This window comes from Rhinoraja longicauda, chromosome 8, assembly GCF_053455715.1.
Source record: "Rhinoraja longicauda isolate Sanriku21f chromosome 8, sRhiLon1.1, whole genome shotgun sequence".
In the NCBI taxonomy this organism is placed as follows: domain Eukaryota; kingdom Metazoa; phylum Chordata; class Chondrichthyes; order Rajiformes; family Arhynchobatidae; genus Rhinoraja; species Rhinoraja longicauda.
In genome coordinates, this window is record NC_135960.1 from 21182605 (window position 1) to 21199953 (window position 17349).

Consider the following 17349-nt stretch of genomic DNA (forward strand, 5'->3'; position numbering starts at 1 on the left):
TGCAGTGGATTGAGAGAGAGGTCACTGACAGTGGTTCACTCATCATTCCATATATTTGGAGGATTTTTCAGAGACAGCATTGGTGTCATTTTTCAGTGTCTTGAGATGCTGGCATTGAAGGTGAATAATGTAGGTGTCCCGGCTCTCCAATAATATCTAAAGATGACAAGCCTACATTTTATTTTGTTTGCGATTAACAGCCCCTTCAAAAGTTGTCACTTTTGAATTGCCATGCACACCGTTCTGGACACTCGTGTTAGCTAAATTCTTTAATTCACAATTTATTTGTTTATTTAATTTCAATTTTTTAAATCTGAATTTAATTTCCTGTTTCCTGTCCACATTCTTTGTTGGGCTGAAATTTTAAGAAAAGGAATAGAATGAGGTTCTTCAAGCTATAGCCCACACTGCCAAGGACTACATTGTTGTTACTGCCCCAACTCATAAACCTTTGTTGTATCAAGGCCTCTCAGTCAGAGCAGCTTAGACTAGTCAGAATATTTATCCACAAAATGTGACTGCGTTCATATCCTCAGTTCCTTCCATGATGGATTCCAAATATCAGTTGTGTCTGAGATAAGTGAGCACTTCTGAAATAGAAAGAGAAAAGCTATTCTGACTCGCTATTAAAGTATGCCTTCATATGATGGGTTATACATCAACCTTGGTAGAAACCAAGGGATGGTTACCCACCATTTCCCTCGAGTAGTGAACTGTGATACAGGAGGTTTAATTAAATTTATGGACACAAAGAAAGCAACAGGTGAACTATCAATCAACTAATATGATTGCAAATACTGGCCGATCCATTGATTATTTTCAGTCAATTGAAGTATCAATCAAGAAGATTCAATGGTAACAGCAAACATTTGATTCAATGGTGATCTCGGTCATGACTCAGTTATGAATCTATCTCAGAAATCTAACTCAAGACCAACAAATCCATCTCCATTAGTTTTCGATATCATTTTGTGAAAGACTCTCCATGGCTGCCAGGTTATTGTTCCTATTTATTTGAACTCGCTTCTTCAAAAGGCAGCTGAGGCAGAAACTGGAATACATATAAGGCAAAAAGTAAATAGGTATTTTATAGGCAAGGAGATGAAAGATTACTGAGGTAGTCACGAGGGCAGAGTTGAGTCTGGAATCAAGTTGAGAAGTTGAGTGGCCTACTACAGCTTCTAATTTGTGTGCTGTTGAATTTCTTTCCCTTTCTTTCCTATTCTCTTATCAATTTGAAGGCAACATTTCGAACGTAAGGCATGCTTTCGTTTGATGGAGATTTTTGGTACCATTATAATTGGATATTTTCTGCAAACGTACTTAGTCCACCAAAATTTTTGTCCAACTGATTTATAAATATCACAAATGACCGATCCAATACTGATCCTTGTGGGATACTGCTGCTCACAGACCTCAACTTCAAATAATACCCCTTCACCACTACCCTCTATATTCTATGCCAAGCCAATTTTGAAACTAATTTACCCAATCTCAGTGGATCCCATGTGCCTTAATCTTCTGCATTAGCCTACCATGAAGGTTTTTGTTGAATGTTTTACTAAAGTCCACATATTACAACCTTCATTACCCTACTCTCATCAATCAACTTCGCCACTTGAAGTTTGTAACACTTGATTCCCCTGCACAAAGCCATGCTGACTATCACTAATAAATATGCTTCTCCAGACGTGAATATATCTACTCCAAAGAATCTTCTCCAATAATCTCCCAAAAACTATTTTCTCCCTGTTAACCTTCTTAAACAATAATTCTACTATTCTCCAGTCCTTTGACACATCACTTGCCACTAAAGAGGACACAAATATCTCTGTCAAGGTGCCGGAAGCCCCTCTCTTAGTTCGCTTGATAAACTGGTCTGAAGGCCTTAACCAGCTCCATGTTCTCCAAGAGCCCCAACACCTCCTCCCATTTGATAACAACATGCCCAAGAATATCAACATACCCTTTCCTGAATTCACTTTCCTCCATGTCCTCATTCTTGGTGAATACCTATGCAAAGTACTTCTTTATTATCTCACACACTTCCTTTCGTACCAGGTACAAATTCTCTCCTTTCTCCTTCAGCAGTGCTACCCTTCCCCTGACTTCCATCGTGTTTTGAAAGTATTTCTAAACTGCCTTCAATTTTTCCTTAATCCTACTCAACAAGGACATTTCATGGCCCCATGTAACCCTCCACATCACATTTAGGTTATTTCCTGTTTCTGTTCTATTCATCAACAGCTCTGTCCGATGTCATCTTTCAAAACTTTATATAACCTTGTTTTATCTTTCTGACTAAATTTGCAACATCTTTCATCATCCAAGGCTCCTAATAATCGGTTTTCCTGAGAAGTCTCTTCAGTGTGCTTTTTCACCATTAGATTTGGTCACAACTGGATTAACTGACCAAGATGTATAAATCCTGTATGGTCCAATTCTTGATTCTCAATCAGAGTCTGAGATCTATGTGAAAATAACAGCTGATCTTATATTTATATTGTTAATTATCTGGCCTTTATTATATTTTTATAATTTTTTTGGACCTAGCCATGTAACAATGCTGTGCTTCTCTGAATATAGTAGTGACTTTATTATATATGTGCTTAATTGGATGTAAAATGCTTTGATTTTCTCCAAGATTGTGGGAAAATGCACATTTTTCTTTCCATCAATGAGGCAGAAGTAAAATAGTGGAACAATAGCTTGTCTGTTGAAATTGAATAGCGCAACAGAGTGGAGTAAATCGCATTTGTGTGACTTGATCAGAATATTTCAATACTTTTGTTTATTTTTTTGATCACTCGATCACTGTTGTGCACAAAATAATTGATGCAGTACCGACTTAATTTCAGTGTGATTAAGTGGTATCCATTACATGTATTCATGCATTGTCATTAGTGGCTGCTTTAAACAAGCCAAAATGTTCATCATGTGAATTGGAAACAGCAGGAATCACAACACATAGCTGCAATTCCCGTACTGTTTTATTGTGCCTCCCGTGTTGATTTTTCTGTAATGTTGCCTCTCCAGTCGCCATAAATTGCTATTTAAGTACCTTCTAATTTTTATTTTCTCCATCTTCAGCTGCGTTCCATGCTTTCTTTTAATAATGTTCAGTCTTGTTCTTTTTCTTTCTAATAATGTTTACCAAATTATAAGAGAGTACCCATCATTTTTTTTAAAGTTCTCTGTGCAGGAAGGAACTTCATATGCTGGCTTAAACCGAAGAGAAGGGTCTCAACCCAAAACGCACCAATTCCTATTCTCCACAGATGCTGCCAGACCTGTTGAGTCACTCCAGTTATTTGTGTCTACCTTCAATTTAAGTACTCTATTCATTGACAGTCATGGGTCAAAATAAATAACTCTCTTAGGAAAATCTAGCGACATATGTCAGCTTCTTAGAATATGACACCGACCTTGGCAGGTCATAGTCCTCTGTGTGAGCAGATTCTCTTTATTTTTTCATGGTTTAAGTTTAAGTTTATTTTTGTCTGTATACCAAGGTACATAGAAAGGGTTTGTGTTTCATGCCATCCAATCAAATTATATAATGCTCTCCATGAATATAATCAAGTTAAACTCAAGTGCGGCACAGTGGCTGAGTTGCTGCCTCACAGTGCCAGAGACCCGGGTTCGATCATGACCATGTGTGCTGTCTGTACGGTGTTTGTACGTCCTCCCTGTGACTGCGTGGGTTTTCTCCAGGTTTCTTCCCATACTCCAAAGCAATAGAGTATTCATATTCTCCAAAGACTCCAAAGAGTAGTCCCATACTCCAAAGACGTGCTGATTTGTAGGTTAATTGGCTTCAGTAAAAATTGTAAATTGTTCCAAGTGTGTAGGGTTATTGCCTCACGGGAGCAACATTGTGATATTGGGGTTTTTTCTATTCGAGTTAGTAAACTAATTTATGCAAGTATATATAATGAAATACTTTCAAAAATAGGGCAAAAGTTATGAAAAGTTTTAATGCTGTAAACTACGGTTATTGATGCATCTGTAGGTCACCAAAGATAGCTAAAGCAAGCTTTCTGATTTAGATTTCTTGACTTGATTTTTCTGTGCTTTCGATCCATATGTTATTGTTTTATTTCAAAAAGATAGTGCAATGGTCTTAATTCATCTACAAGGTTACTCTGCATGACATGGAACGTAGCAATAAACAATAGACAATAGGTGCAGGAGTAGGCCATTCAGCCCTTTGAGCCAGCACCCCCATTCAATCATCCACAATCAGTACCCCGTTCCTGCCGTCTCCCCATACCCCCTGACTCCGCTATCATTAAGTGCTCTATCTAACTCTCTCTTTAAAGAATCCAGAGAATTGGCCTCCACTGCCTTCTGTGGCGGAGAATTCCACAGATTTACAACTCTCTGAGTGAAAAAGTTTTTCCTCATCTCCGTTCTAAATGGCCTACCCCTTATTCATAAACTGTGGCCCTAGAATACACATTTTGTTTCCAGCTGGATTTATATCAATTCATAATATGAACAACCAAATTATTTTGTGATTCCATCTGTGGATTTATTTCCCATCCCCAAATGCCCCAGAGAGGACATTGTTGAACTGCTTCATCGCATTGTTTGAGAGGGGAGTCCAGGATTTTGATTCAACAGTCTATGTTAGGATGATGCAGGACAGTGGATATCTTATGAGGTGGAGAGATATAACATAATAGAATACATACTCAGTGTGAAGATGGCATTGTGCTGAGTGGTGGATACTTCTGCCAACATTGCCACTGACATCCATTTCAGGTGAAGAAGAAGCCAGGCAGGATTTTTTTTTCCTTTATTTATTTTTCCCATCATTTGCTGCAAGTCCTGCCTGCTATGGTTTTCAGGATTTGTTCATCTTGGTCAGAAAGGATTCTATTGAGCTAGTTACAATGGGCGACATTGAAATTCCCAAACTTAAACCTTTGATGCCAACACTACTCCTTTCAAGTTCTGCTTTGTGTGCACACATTGTTGATTCATTAACTGAGAAAGAGAGCTTCCATCCCACATTTGGCTGGGTGACAATTAGATGTCTAAGTATTCAACAATGTTGAGGATTCTCAAGTCAATTCACACCTGATTGTGGGTACCTGAACAGGGAACAGCCAGGGATAGTGGAGTGATTGTCTGTGAGAGACTGAGATATTTGATCCTGTCTATATAAATGTGTGGCTTGAGTAGACTTTGGTACGGCTTTGATAATTTTTAGCAAGTGCCCAGATGTTAATAAGGATTGACTCAGTTGGATGAGTCTTTGTCATATTTTGAATCTTAACTTGATTCTCCTGTCATTTCATCTTTGCTGTAGTACCAATGTCATACTTGTTATTCTTCAATGTACAACAGTTTAATTATGGAGATAAAATCACTGAGTCTGTGTTATGCTTCAGATCCTCCAAAGACATTCAGGTTGTGACATAATGTCAGTTTAAATATTGCCGTAACAGGTGTTCTCAAGTAGTGCCAAAAGTTCTTCTTGTGTTCAGTTAAGGATCTAAAGTAGAAAGCCAGTATGAAGATCATTTGTCTGTTTGATATGAAGCCTTGAGTTTTTGGTTGTTGTTTTACCCTTTGTGGGAGGGCAGAAACTATGTGGTCCAACAAAAAAGAGATAGTTATTCTTTTTCAAGGGACTAGAGAGGATTTTCTTCAGCTAACAGCCATGGAATACTATACACCTTTAATGAGTTATACATTGAAATACCAGAGAACTGCATCACAAATGGAGAAAGCAGCACTAATGATGGTGCCTGCAGTATTGAGATGAAGGCTGAATTTATATTTCTCTACTCAGTGAACTTGCAGTCAATGTATTTCTTAGTGTGTTCCCCCAAGATCAGATCCTATTGGACATCTTCAAAGCAGCAGAGGTTTGAGAATAGCTCATCAGCTTCTGGGTGACTCATAGCATTGAGAAGAGAAGAAAAATGAAAAGTCATGTCTCAGACAAACAACGAATAATAAATTTGCACAGCCGGCACATTTGCACAGCCGGTACTCCAAAGACGTACAGGTATGTAGGTTAATTGGCTGGGTAAAATGTAAAAATTGTCCCTAGTGGGTGTAGGATAGTGTTAATGTACGGGGATCACTGGGCGGCACGGACTTGGAGGGCCGAAAAGGCCTGTTTCCGGCTGTATATATATGATATGATATGATATTTTCCATAAAATATAAAATAAAAACGAAAATATAGGATATTCTAGAGGAGACAAATGTGAATGTGCAAAAGCTAGGAGATTTTAGTTCCGCAAAGAGGCTAACTGGGCTTGGAAATGTTTACATTGGTACAAAGGAAAAAATGGTAAAATGTGATTCAGGTGAATCGGAGCCTTCAATACAGTGGAGAGGGACGGCTTATTCCCTTAACAGAGAGATTAATGACCAGGAAATATTGGTTTCAACAATTTGATAAATAATTGGAGTTATGTGAATAATTTATTTCCATTCAACAACTGGTGAGGTCTTGGAATTCAATATTGAAATGCTGACGGAGACAGAAATACATTACAGATTGGACAAACATTTGAAAAGCCATATAACCTATAAAATCAAATAAAGTCTCATAAAATTACTTTTTTTTTCTTGAAGTACCTCAACATTATGAATGTGTTATAGTGAAAACGCCGACTCTATATTAAAGCAGATGGCTTGTCAATGTTACAGCTACATGACTGAGAGAAAAACAAAATCAGCATTTATACTAGGATATATTTATTGAAACATAGACATTCATTGCAAAATTATGTTAAATAGACTAATGTTCCCATTAAAATAGCTATCATATGAATGAATTAATGTGATTGCTATTATCACTGAAACTAATTTCCAGTCTGTGGAGTAAATTTATGTTATCTGCTATCCATGAAGGGATGCTTAAAAAATAATTTTATCAGATGACTAAAGAGACCTTATGTTAATCTACCTCAAAATGTTGCTGCCAATCATATTTGTTGATCTGTTTCAAATGGCTTAAGTATTAAATAAAAAGGACAAAATCTCTATTTCTGATTAATAATTTAATTCTGGTAGTATTTTGAGTTTCAGTACCATTGTATTTTTATGTTCAAATTGTAAACTTCAATTTGACTGAAAATTGCAAAAGTGTTGCCCAAAGTGTTTTCACCTACTGTGAAACTATATATAACAGGATAATTTTTCACCATTGACGTAAAGTGCACACATTTTTCCTTCCTTTTTTTTGCATCAAGCTGTAATTCCTTGAAAGTCCAAGCAATTTACTTCTCTGAAATTTGAAGCACAAACTGTGTAATTTAATTTCAATGCAATTTCCAGGTGCAACAATTATGCGATGCTTTTCAAGAAGCAAAAAGGTGACAGTTTTGCTTCATCTCTGTGCAGTTCTTGTGTAGTTTTCCTATTGGTCTGCAGCAAGTTCATAAGTCATAGGAGCAGAATTAGGCAAATTTGCCCAACAAGTCATTCAATCATGTCTGGTCTATCTTTCCCTCTCAACCCAATTCCCCTGCCTTCTCTCTGTAACTTTTGACACCCTTACAAATCAAGAACTTGTCAATCTATCAACTAAAGAAATACATTCTCTACTCCTTTCTAAAGGTACTTCCATTTATTCTGAGACTGTGCCTCTGGTCCTAGACTCTCCCACCAGAAGGAACATCCTCTCCACATCCACTCTAATCAGGTATTTCACTATTCGATAAATTTCAATGAGGTCCCCCCTCATCCTTCTGAACTCCAGTGGGTACAGGCATAGAACTGTCAAACACTCCTCATATGTTAAGCCAATCATCCCAAATTCACAAGTTATAGGAGTAAAATTAGGCCATTTGGCCCATCGAGTCTATTCCACCATTCAATCATGGCTGATCTCTGCCAACTAATCCGATTTTCCTGCCTTCTCCCCATAACTCTTGACACCTGTTCTAATGAAGAACTTGTCTATCTCTGCCTTAAAAATATCCACTGATTTGGCCTCCACAGAACTCTGTGACAATGTGTTCCACAGATTAACTATCCTCTGACTAAAGAAGTTCCTCTTCATCTTTTTAAAAGAGCGCCCTTTAATTCTGTAGCTATGACCTCTGGTCCTAGACTCTCCCACCAGTGGAAACATCCTTTCCACATCCACTCTATCTATGTCTTTCATTGTTTTATGTTTCAATGAGGTCCCCCTCAACCTTCTAAACTCCAGTGAGTAGAGGCCCAGTGCTGTCAAATGCGTATCATATGCTAACCCATTAATTACTGGAATTATTCTTATAAACCTCCTCTGGACCCTCTCCAGAGCCAGCAAATCCTTCCTCAGATATGGGACTGCATTGCTTACAGTACTCCAAATGCGCCTGACCAGCGCCTTATTACATCTCCAGGGTCATCTTGGTAAACCTCTGGATCTTCTCCAATGACTGCACATCCCTACTCAGATATGGGGCCCAAAACTTTTCACAATACTCTAAATGTGGTCTGACCAGTGCTTTATAAGGCTTCCACATTACCACCCTGCTTTTATATTCGAGTCCTCTCAAAATGATTGATAAGAACTTGGCTGAAGAACTTCACAATCTTTAGAATAAAATATAAACAACTTTAAACAGCATTGACACAGGTTGGCTCTGCTTCCTACACTTAAGTTATTCCAGCAGATCAAGAATTATCTCATGGAAATCTTTCCCTTCATTTATCATATGTGCAAACAGCTGAGATTTAACATTTTGATTGGGTTGAAGTTTTCATTAACATATTGACAGCAGTGCAAACAGGATGGATAATTTCCAATATCCTGTTCTTGCAACAAATCAGGTAAACTTATATCAGTTTCTATCAAAAGAAATGAAACATATAGTCCTGTTATAATTTTAGTAAAATAAATATTGTCTTTTAGCATGATCCAAAGAAGGTTCATTTTGCGATAGGTTATGCGTTATTCTTCATTAAAACGTTCAATGGATTTATGCTTCTAATGTGCCGCTCTTGAAGTAAAATTGTTATCCTTTGGCATTTAGTTAAGCAATAAATAGTTATATGGGAGGTCGATACAAAATGCTGGAGTAACTCAGTGGATCAGGTAGCATCTCTGTGGAGAAGGAATGGGTGACATTTCGGGTCGAGACCCTTCTTCAGTCTGAAGAAAGGTATCGACCCGAAACGTCACCCATTCCTTCTCTCCAGAGATGCTGCCTGACCCACTGAGTTACTCCAGCATTTTGTGTCTACCTTCGATTTAAACCAGCATCTGCAGTTTTTTTCCTACAAATAGTTTTATGGTCTCAACACACCTCGGAAACATGGCAGTCATGCACTGAATGATTGATAAACTCAATCCAGTAACATGATAGCTCAGCTAAATAAAATAATTTGATCGATGTACAATTATATCAACAATAACTTTTATAACCACAGTCTTATATTAAACTGAACAGCCAAGTTAATTAAAATCAAGATAGGGTTCTAAGTCTTGTTGAACCACTAATAGAAAAATATTTTGTTGTGCAGTTCTTCAGCTTGCAAAGACATGAAAGATTGACCAACCTGACTTATTTTCTTCTATGTTCCTCGAAGTAAGTCATTTGTTACTCTCACTTTCTGTCAACCTGGCTGCTAAGAATAACTTGACATGCCCTAAAAGAGTTGAGCACAGCATGTTAGGTTTATTAGCTTGCAAAAGAATTAAGGTCAAAATGGTTTGCTTCACTCTGCTGCAAAATCGGAAGTCAATGTCAGGCTCATGTCCATTTGCTCTTTTTTTGTTGAACCCCTTGTTGACCCTTTGCACTCTTCCCATTACCACAGCTACCACTTATTGTGATTTCTGTCTCAAAGCACCACTGCCGTGGGGCAGGGCAGGCCATGAACAGTAGGTGGGCTTTAAACAGTGGAACCTGAGGCCTGTACCCAGACTACCTGACAGCCTTTCGACAGCTCAAAGGCCTTTTAACTCAGTTTATCCAAGGGAGTTCAAATAATTAATTGAAATAATAATAAATATACTTAGAATTCACTTGCGCTACTGGAAATGAAGTACAAGCATAAAGATGAAGTAAAAATAAACTAATGGTAAACTATGCAAGAAATCGTAGTGCAAGGCTGAGAGACTGCATTGCAAAACATGTCATAGTGTCATACAGCTTGTAAACAGGCTCTTTGGCCCAACTTGCCAATGCCAACCAATGTTTCCCTTCTACACTAGTCTGATATCCTTCTAAACATATCCTATCCATGTGCTTATCCAAATGTCTTTTAAACATTGTGATAGTACCTTGTGTAAAAAGTGTTTCCCCTCGGTTTCCGGGGTGAACCTATGCTTCTTCTGGGTCTTGATTCCCATACTGTAAAAGACTCTGTGCAGTTACCCTATCTATTCCCTTCATTACCTTATACACCACTATAAGATCACCCCTCATCATCCTGCATTCCAAGAAACAAATTCCTAGCCTACTTAATCTCTCCCTATAGCTCAGGACCTTAAGTCCTGGCAACATCCTTGAAAATCTTCTCTGCACCCTTTCCAGCTTAACAAAATCTTTTCTGTAACAGGGTGACCGAAACTGACCACAATTATCCAAATTTGGCCTCACAAATGTCTTCCATAACTGGAGCATAACCTCTCAACTTCTACACTCAATATTCTGACTAATGAAGGCCAATGTGATGAAAGCCTTCTTGACCACCCTATCTGCCTGTGATGCCACTTTCAAGCAACTATGTACCTGCACTCCTAGTTCCCTCTGCTGTACGACACTCTTCAGAGCCCTATCATTCACAGTGAAGATCCTGCCCTGGTTTCACTTTGCAAAATGCAACACCTCACACTTATCTATATTGAACTCCATTAATATGGCACACATGCCCAACTGATCAAGATCCTTCTGCAATTTTTGATAACCATCTTCACCATCTACAATGCCCCTCAACTATTGTGTCATTTGTAAACTTGTTAATCATGCCTTGTACATTCGCATCAAAATTGCTAATATCGACCACAAATAGCAAAGGGCCCAGCAGTAGTCCTGAGGCACGCTACTAGTCACAGACCTCCAGCAGAAAAAATAAACTTCCACCATCACCTTCCTTCTATGAAGCCAATTCACTATCCAGTCGGCCTGCTCTCCTTGGATCCCATGTGATCTAACCTTCCAGAGCAGCCTACCTTGAAATGCCTAATCCCTCAACTCTGTACATTTTTGTTCTTGTGGACACAAAGGGCTGTATATGCTGGTTTGTAAAACCACAAAGTGTTGGAATAACACAGTAGGTAAGGCAGCATTTTTAGAGTGGCTGAAGAAGGGTCCCAACCCAAAACATTACCTTTCCATGTTCTCCAGAACCACTCCAGCAATCAGATTTTTTTGATTTTCTCAGTATTTTTAGTCAGTGGTGAGCCCATCTCAAAGCCTGAGGACAGAAACTGCAACATTGGACTCAGCTCGTATTTACTTTCCCATTACAGTGAGAGTGTTAGAGATTATCTGTCCTCTTGATCCACCCTTGCACTCATCATTCAGTCCGTACAATAGCAATATGATCGAGGGCTGGTATGATTCACAACTGGCTGGTGTCACCCTTAATGTCATTTCAAGTCTTCTCCCATTCATTTGAATGGGCTCCTGACCATCATTAAAAAGATAAATGTATTTTTTTGGTTTATTTGTCACATTATGACCACTGGCAGGTGAAGTGAATAACATTGGTTATCTTGTTACAAAGGCATCTGTCAAGGGGTGGGATATATTAGGCAGCAAGTGAACAGTCAGTTCTTGAAGTTGATGTGTTAGATGCAGGAGAAATGGGCAGGAGTAAAGACCTGAGCGTCTTTGTAGAGTCCATGCCTCGGCGGGTCGGCGCTGTTTTGGCGGCACATGGAGAATCAACAGCATATTAGGCAGGTGGTCATAATGCTTTGGCTCATCAGTGTATGTTTTAATTATTCCACAGTAGTTTACTAGAATTTCCTATTCGAACCATAACAGTTTGTTTAAAGCATCTCGAACTTGACATCAGGGACTATTTGGAATGGTTGAATGGCCTTTCATAGTGCAAGTTATCCAGAAGCTCAGTGAACAGGGTCTCGGCCTGCAATGCCTGAGGGCTACTCATTGTTTAAAGAATGCTCTGGTTCATGCAACAGATGTACCTGCAAGCCCTTAAGGTTACAAAAGATTTGCATAGGAAGGTCCCACACTAAAAGAGACTGTGATTGAGGGGGGAACAAGGTGTCATGCAAATATCAGTCCACTTCAGAATGTTGAAAGGAGTGGAGGGAAGCATATGTATTTATTTGGTGTGTAATGCTGAAGGTGACAAGACCAGCACAGTATTGTGTAGAAATAAGGAACTCCAGATGCTGGTTTACCAAGAAAAGACACAAAATGCTGAAGTAGTTCAACAGGTCATGCAGCATCCCTGGAGAACATGGAAATAAGGCCATAAGTGATAGGAGTAGAATTAGGCCATTCGGCCCATTAAGTCCACTCCGCCATTCAATGATGGCTGATCTATCTCTCCCTCCTAACTCTGTTCTCCTGGTTTCTCCCCATAACCTCTGACACCTGTACTAATCATAAATCTATCTATCTATGCCTTAAAAATATCCACTGACGGCCTCCACAGCCTTCTGTGGCAAAGAATTCCACAGATTCACCACCCTCTGACTAAAAAAGTCTCCTCGTCTCCTTCCTAAAATTCTGAGGCCATGACCTCATCCTAGACTCTCTCACCAGTGGAAACATCCTCTCCACATCCACTCTATCTAAGCCTTTCACTATTTTGTATGTTTCAATGAGGTCCCCCCTCATTCTTCTAAATTCCAGCGAGTACAGGCCCAGTGCTACAAACGCTCATCATAGGTTAACCTACTCATTCCTGGGATAATTCGTGTAAATCTCCCAAAATGGCGGCGCTGCCCTAGCAGCTGCGGCTTACCTGCGGTCCATTTGTCTTTTGTGTTTTTTGTTGTTTTTTGTCTTAATTGTATGTTTTTTGTGGTTGTGTACTATGTGTGTGTGGGTGGGGGGGGGGGGGGGGGGAACTGTAAAATTGTTAAATTGTTTCTTCCGAACGGAGACCCGACCTTTGTTTTCTGGGCCGTGTCTCCGTTCACGCTGCGGCCTACCATCGGCCAAACACCTGGAGCTGGCTGCCTTGGGAGGCTGCAGGAGCGGCTGCGACTCGTCTTCGGAGGCTTCGGCGCGGGCCGCGTGGATGTCGGAAGCTCGCAGCCTCCTGGGTGGGGGCCGACATCGGGACCTCCGAGGGCGGCAGCGTGTTCGCCCACTCTGAATTGCGGGGCTTGGGTCGGCCCGCCGCAGACCTTTCACCGTCTGGCGCAGCCTGAAATAGCCCGCGGGGGTTTTGTCTGTTCAGCGAGGGCTTAAATGTTGGCAGTCCCGACCGCCCCAACGTGCAGCGGCAGCATCTTCGCCCGCCCCGGATCGCGGGGCTTGGGTCAGCCCGCTGCGGACCTTTCACCGTCCAGCGCGGCCTGGCAACTTCAACAGCATGACCGCGGGAGAAGACGGCAGGAGAAGATAAAATACATTTTGGCCTTTCAACACAGTGAGGAGGTGACTGGAGGAGACTCACTGTGATGGATGTTTCTTTTTTTTTGTTTTGTGTTGGTTTGTGGTTGTGTAATTGCTTATTTTATTGCTCTTACTGTTGGACTGTGGGTGACGAAATCTCGTCCAAAAGACTTGGGGGTTGTTTTGGATGACAATAAAGGTAATTCTGATTCTGATTCTGATTCTGATTCTGGGCCGTCTCCAGAGCCAGCACATCCTTCCTCAGATATGGTGCCCAGAATTGCTCACAATATTCCAAACATGGCCTCAGCTATGCCTTATAGAGCTTCAACGTTACATCCCTGTTTTTGTACACAAGCCCTTTTGAAATAAATGCTAGCTTTGAGTTTGCTTCTTTACTACTGATTCGCCTTGCAGATTAACTTTTTGGTAATCCTGCGCCAGCGCTCACAAATCCTTTTGCACCTCTGATTTCTGGATTCTCTCCCATTTAAAAAATAGTCAACGCCTTTATTCCTACTACCAAAATTAATGATTCCACACTTTGCTACACTATATTCCATCTGCAACTTCTCTGCCCACTCTCCCAACCTGTCCAAGTCCTTCTGCAAAGTCCCTGATTTCTCTACACTACCTGCCCCTCCATCTATTTTCGTATATCATCCGCAAACTTGGCCACAAAGCCTTCAATCCTCTCGTCCAAATCATTAACGTAATGTGATGTTTCACATCGGGACCCTCCCACAGACTTGAGTCCTGACCCGAAAAGCCACCCATCCATGTTCTCCAGGGATGTTGCCTGACCTACAGAGTGAGTCCAGCATTTTGTGTCTTTCCAAGAGTATTGTTCATTGGATGTGGAGTCTAAGAAGGTGACCGTTCAATGCATTCTCCCCACTTAACATCGAAGCAGTGCAGGTTTTGGAGGTATCAATGACTCTGAGTTGCTGTTAGATTGAAGTACTCGCAAACTGGGATTGAAGCCACACTTAGAAGGCTTTTTACCAAACTTTTAACATCCTAACTTTTATATTGCTTTCAGTCAAAGCAAAACTTCTGAATTATTGATAAAACTTTAATTTGAATTTCTAGTACAATAATGTCCAAAATGTTTTAAATATCTGGTAAAACTAAAATTAACAATGAAATCATGGCTTGGAATAAAGATTATGTATCTTGTAAATTGGTCATTATGAAACTAAATATATAATAAATTTTAATAATCTATCAAATCAGAATACAATCTCTGTTTATATAATTATTCCTTTAGAAAATCCCTGCCAAACTGTTATTACTCATGATTTTCTTATCCTAAATGTTATGATAGAAAATAGTTTTATAAATGGCTCACCATAAAAAATGTATGTGGCACATACTTAGAACAGCCATTGTAGTCCATTACGTTTTTGTCATTCTGGGGTGGTAGGGTGGTGCAGCAGTAGAGTTGCTGCCTGACAGCGCCAGAGACCCGGGTTCGATCCTGACTACAGGTGCTTGTTTGTACGGAGTTTGCACATACAGACTCCCCTTGACTTGCGTGGATTTTCTCTGGGATCTTCGGTTTCCTCCCACACCATAGACATACAGGTTTGTAGGTTAATTGGTTGGGTATAATTGTAAATTGTCCCTAGTGTATGTAGGATAGTATTAATGTGCAGGGATCGCTGGTCAGCGCGGACTCAGTGGCTGAAGGGCCTGTTTCCGCGCTGTATCTCTTAAAACTAAAAAAAAATCAGAAAAATCCCTAAATGTTTGAAGCTCGTTCTTTTCTCACTCTATGCAATATTTACAATATCTTTATAATTGCATTGGGCTTCTAGTTTATTTCTTTTAATTTGTTTGCAATTGTCCCTGCCACTAAGAATATCATACTGTCTCTGATGATATTTTGAGCATCAGCAGCAAATAACAAAACAAGGGTTGGGAGATGTAATCAAGGAAATGCACATGAAAATCGTACTACATGTGGGATGTACACCAAGTTCTTTTAGGGGCATGAAAGTGATTTATTATTTGCTCATGGTATGCAAAGAATCATACACGTGAATGGTGCCATGCTGGTACAATTACTCACTCATGTGCATGATTCTTGTACGTTAAAATCTGCATCGTCACCTGCTGTGGTGGGAACTCTGAAATGTAATAAGGCACAGCAGCAGCTCATGTTACATGTAGTGGATTGCGCTGACAGTTTATTGCTTGGAGTGGCTGAATAGATGCAGAGTGAGCTTACCAGAGGAAAGACTGGACATGTAGAATGAAGGAACTGTGTTTACAGTGTAAACTGGTACTGGAGTGCTGGAGTAACTTAGCAGGTAACAAAGTGCTGGAGTAACTCAGTGAGTCAGCCAGCATCTCTGCAGAACATGGATAGGTAACATTTTGCGTTGGGACCCTTCAGGCAGAACTAAACGTGGCAGGTACTAGGTGGACATAAGCGAGGTGGTTTTTTGGTAGGTAGATGGTGGGAACACAAGGCGGAGATTAGAATAGAAGATGTGAGACAAACAGATTGAAGAGTTGCAAATTGTGAAGCCAGAGAAAGGAATGTAAGACGAGTTGTAGGGGAATGAAAGAAATCCAGTTGGATCACAGGGAGGAAGAGGGAATAGGAATAGAAAGAAAGTGGTGTCGGGGACAAAAGGGAGGAGTGGGTGTTGTGAGAGGTTGCCTAAAATTGGAAAATTCAAAATTCATACAATTGTTTGGAAGCTATCCAAGTAGAATATGAGGTGCTATTCCTCCACTTTGCATGTGGCCTCATTCTGGCAATGAGGACAGAGTGGCAGGTGAAATTAAAGACCGGAAAGGTCAGGTTTCCTTCACTCCAAGAAAATAGTGAGTCTTATCTGAAACATGGGGAGGCATTCACCCCATTGCTGAATAATCCATGGATGACTTCCAGGTACAAAGCATAAATGACAGTTCAAGTAAATTCTGTTGCCTTACCTAATGGACAAACTGGTCTTTATTCTGCTGTTAATACCTGCTTTCTTGATTGAGATCCATGTTATTTATTCAGTGTTTATAACGCTTCTATGTTGCAGCAGTCACATAAAACAGTAATTACACACTGATTAATGTCACTGGTGTGTGCCCAATGCCCTTTGTGTTTAAGCGTGCAGGGAAGCAAGAGAGCATATTCAACTTATACACCAAGAAAACTCAGAAATGGATATCGAGTTTAGTCATCAATTTTGCATACACTCAGAAATGTCAAGTCCCAAAATCAATTCTGCATTTCCCTTCAGTTGTTTGTTTAAGTCTACAAAACCAAGATGACTGAACCCAAGAGAGCTATATCTGTTCAATATCTACTTGTTTGGTGGAGTAATTTGCATCAATAGCCCCCATCCAATCATTATGACAAAGTGTAATAAATTTCTGGTGCTGATCATAATCTGACCAAGAAATATTTTTTTTCCAGTGAATCATAAGGTCTTAAAGATTATCATCATAACTATTTTTATTTAATAAATACTTACAGTTACTTGTTAATGCCGGTTATTTGCAGGAAGTTAAGATTGCCAAGGGAACGTTAACCTTTATTAGGCAATAAAATATATTTGCATTTCTTTTCATTGAATTTCAGGAAGAAATTGCAACAATTCTTTTTATCTGTGCAAAAATGGGAAGTGCATAAATGAAACCCTTATTTGTGATAAGAATAATGACTGCGAAGATGGATCAGATGAAAGCAACTGCTTTGTCAATGAATGTGCAAACAAGCGCATCAGCGGATGCTCACAAGACTGTCAGGACTTTAAAATCGGGTACAAGGTTCGTGCAAATTTAAACTGTGAATCTGAATATTGCCATCAAATATAATAAGACTTGATGA

At 39.7% G+C, this 17349-nt stretch overlaps 1 protein-coding gene across 1 annotated transcript in view; it reads left to right on the forward strand.

The window, feature by feature from the left end:
- The window catches only part of LOC144595762 (low-density lipoprotein receptor-related protein 1-like), a 1259652-nt gene that overhangs the window by 1085242 nt on the left and 157061 nt on the right, over nucleotides 1–17349 (forward strand). The window contains exon 55 of the mRNA XM_078403382.1: nucleotides 17101–17288. Within this exon, the coding sequence (XP_078259508.1) occupies nucleotides 17101–17288 (188 nt within the window). The remainder of the gene's footprint in view (nucleotides 1–17100; nucleotides 17289–17349) is intronic.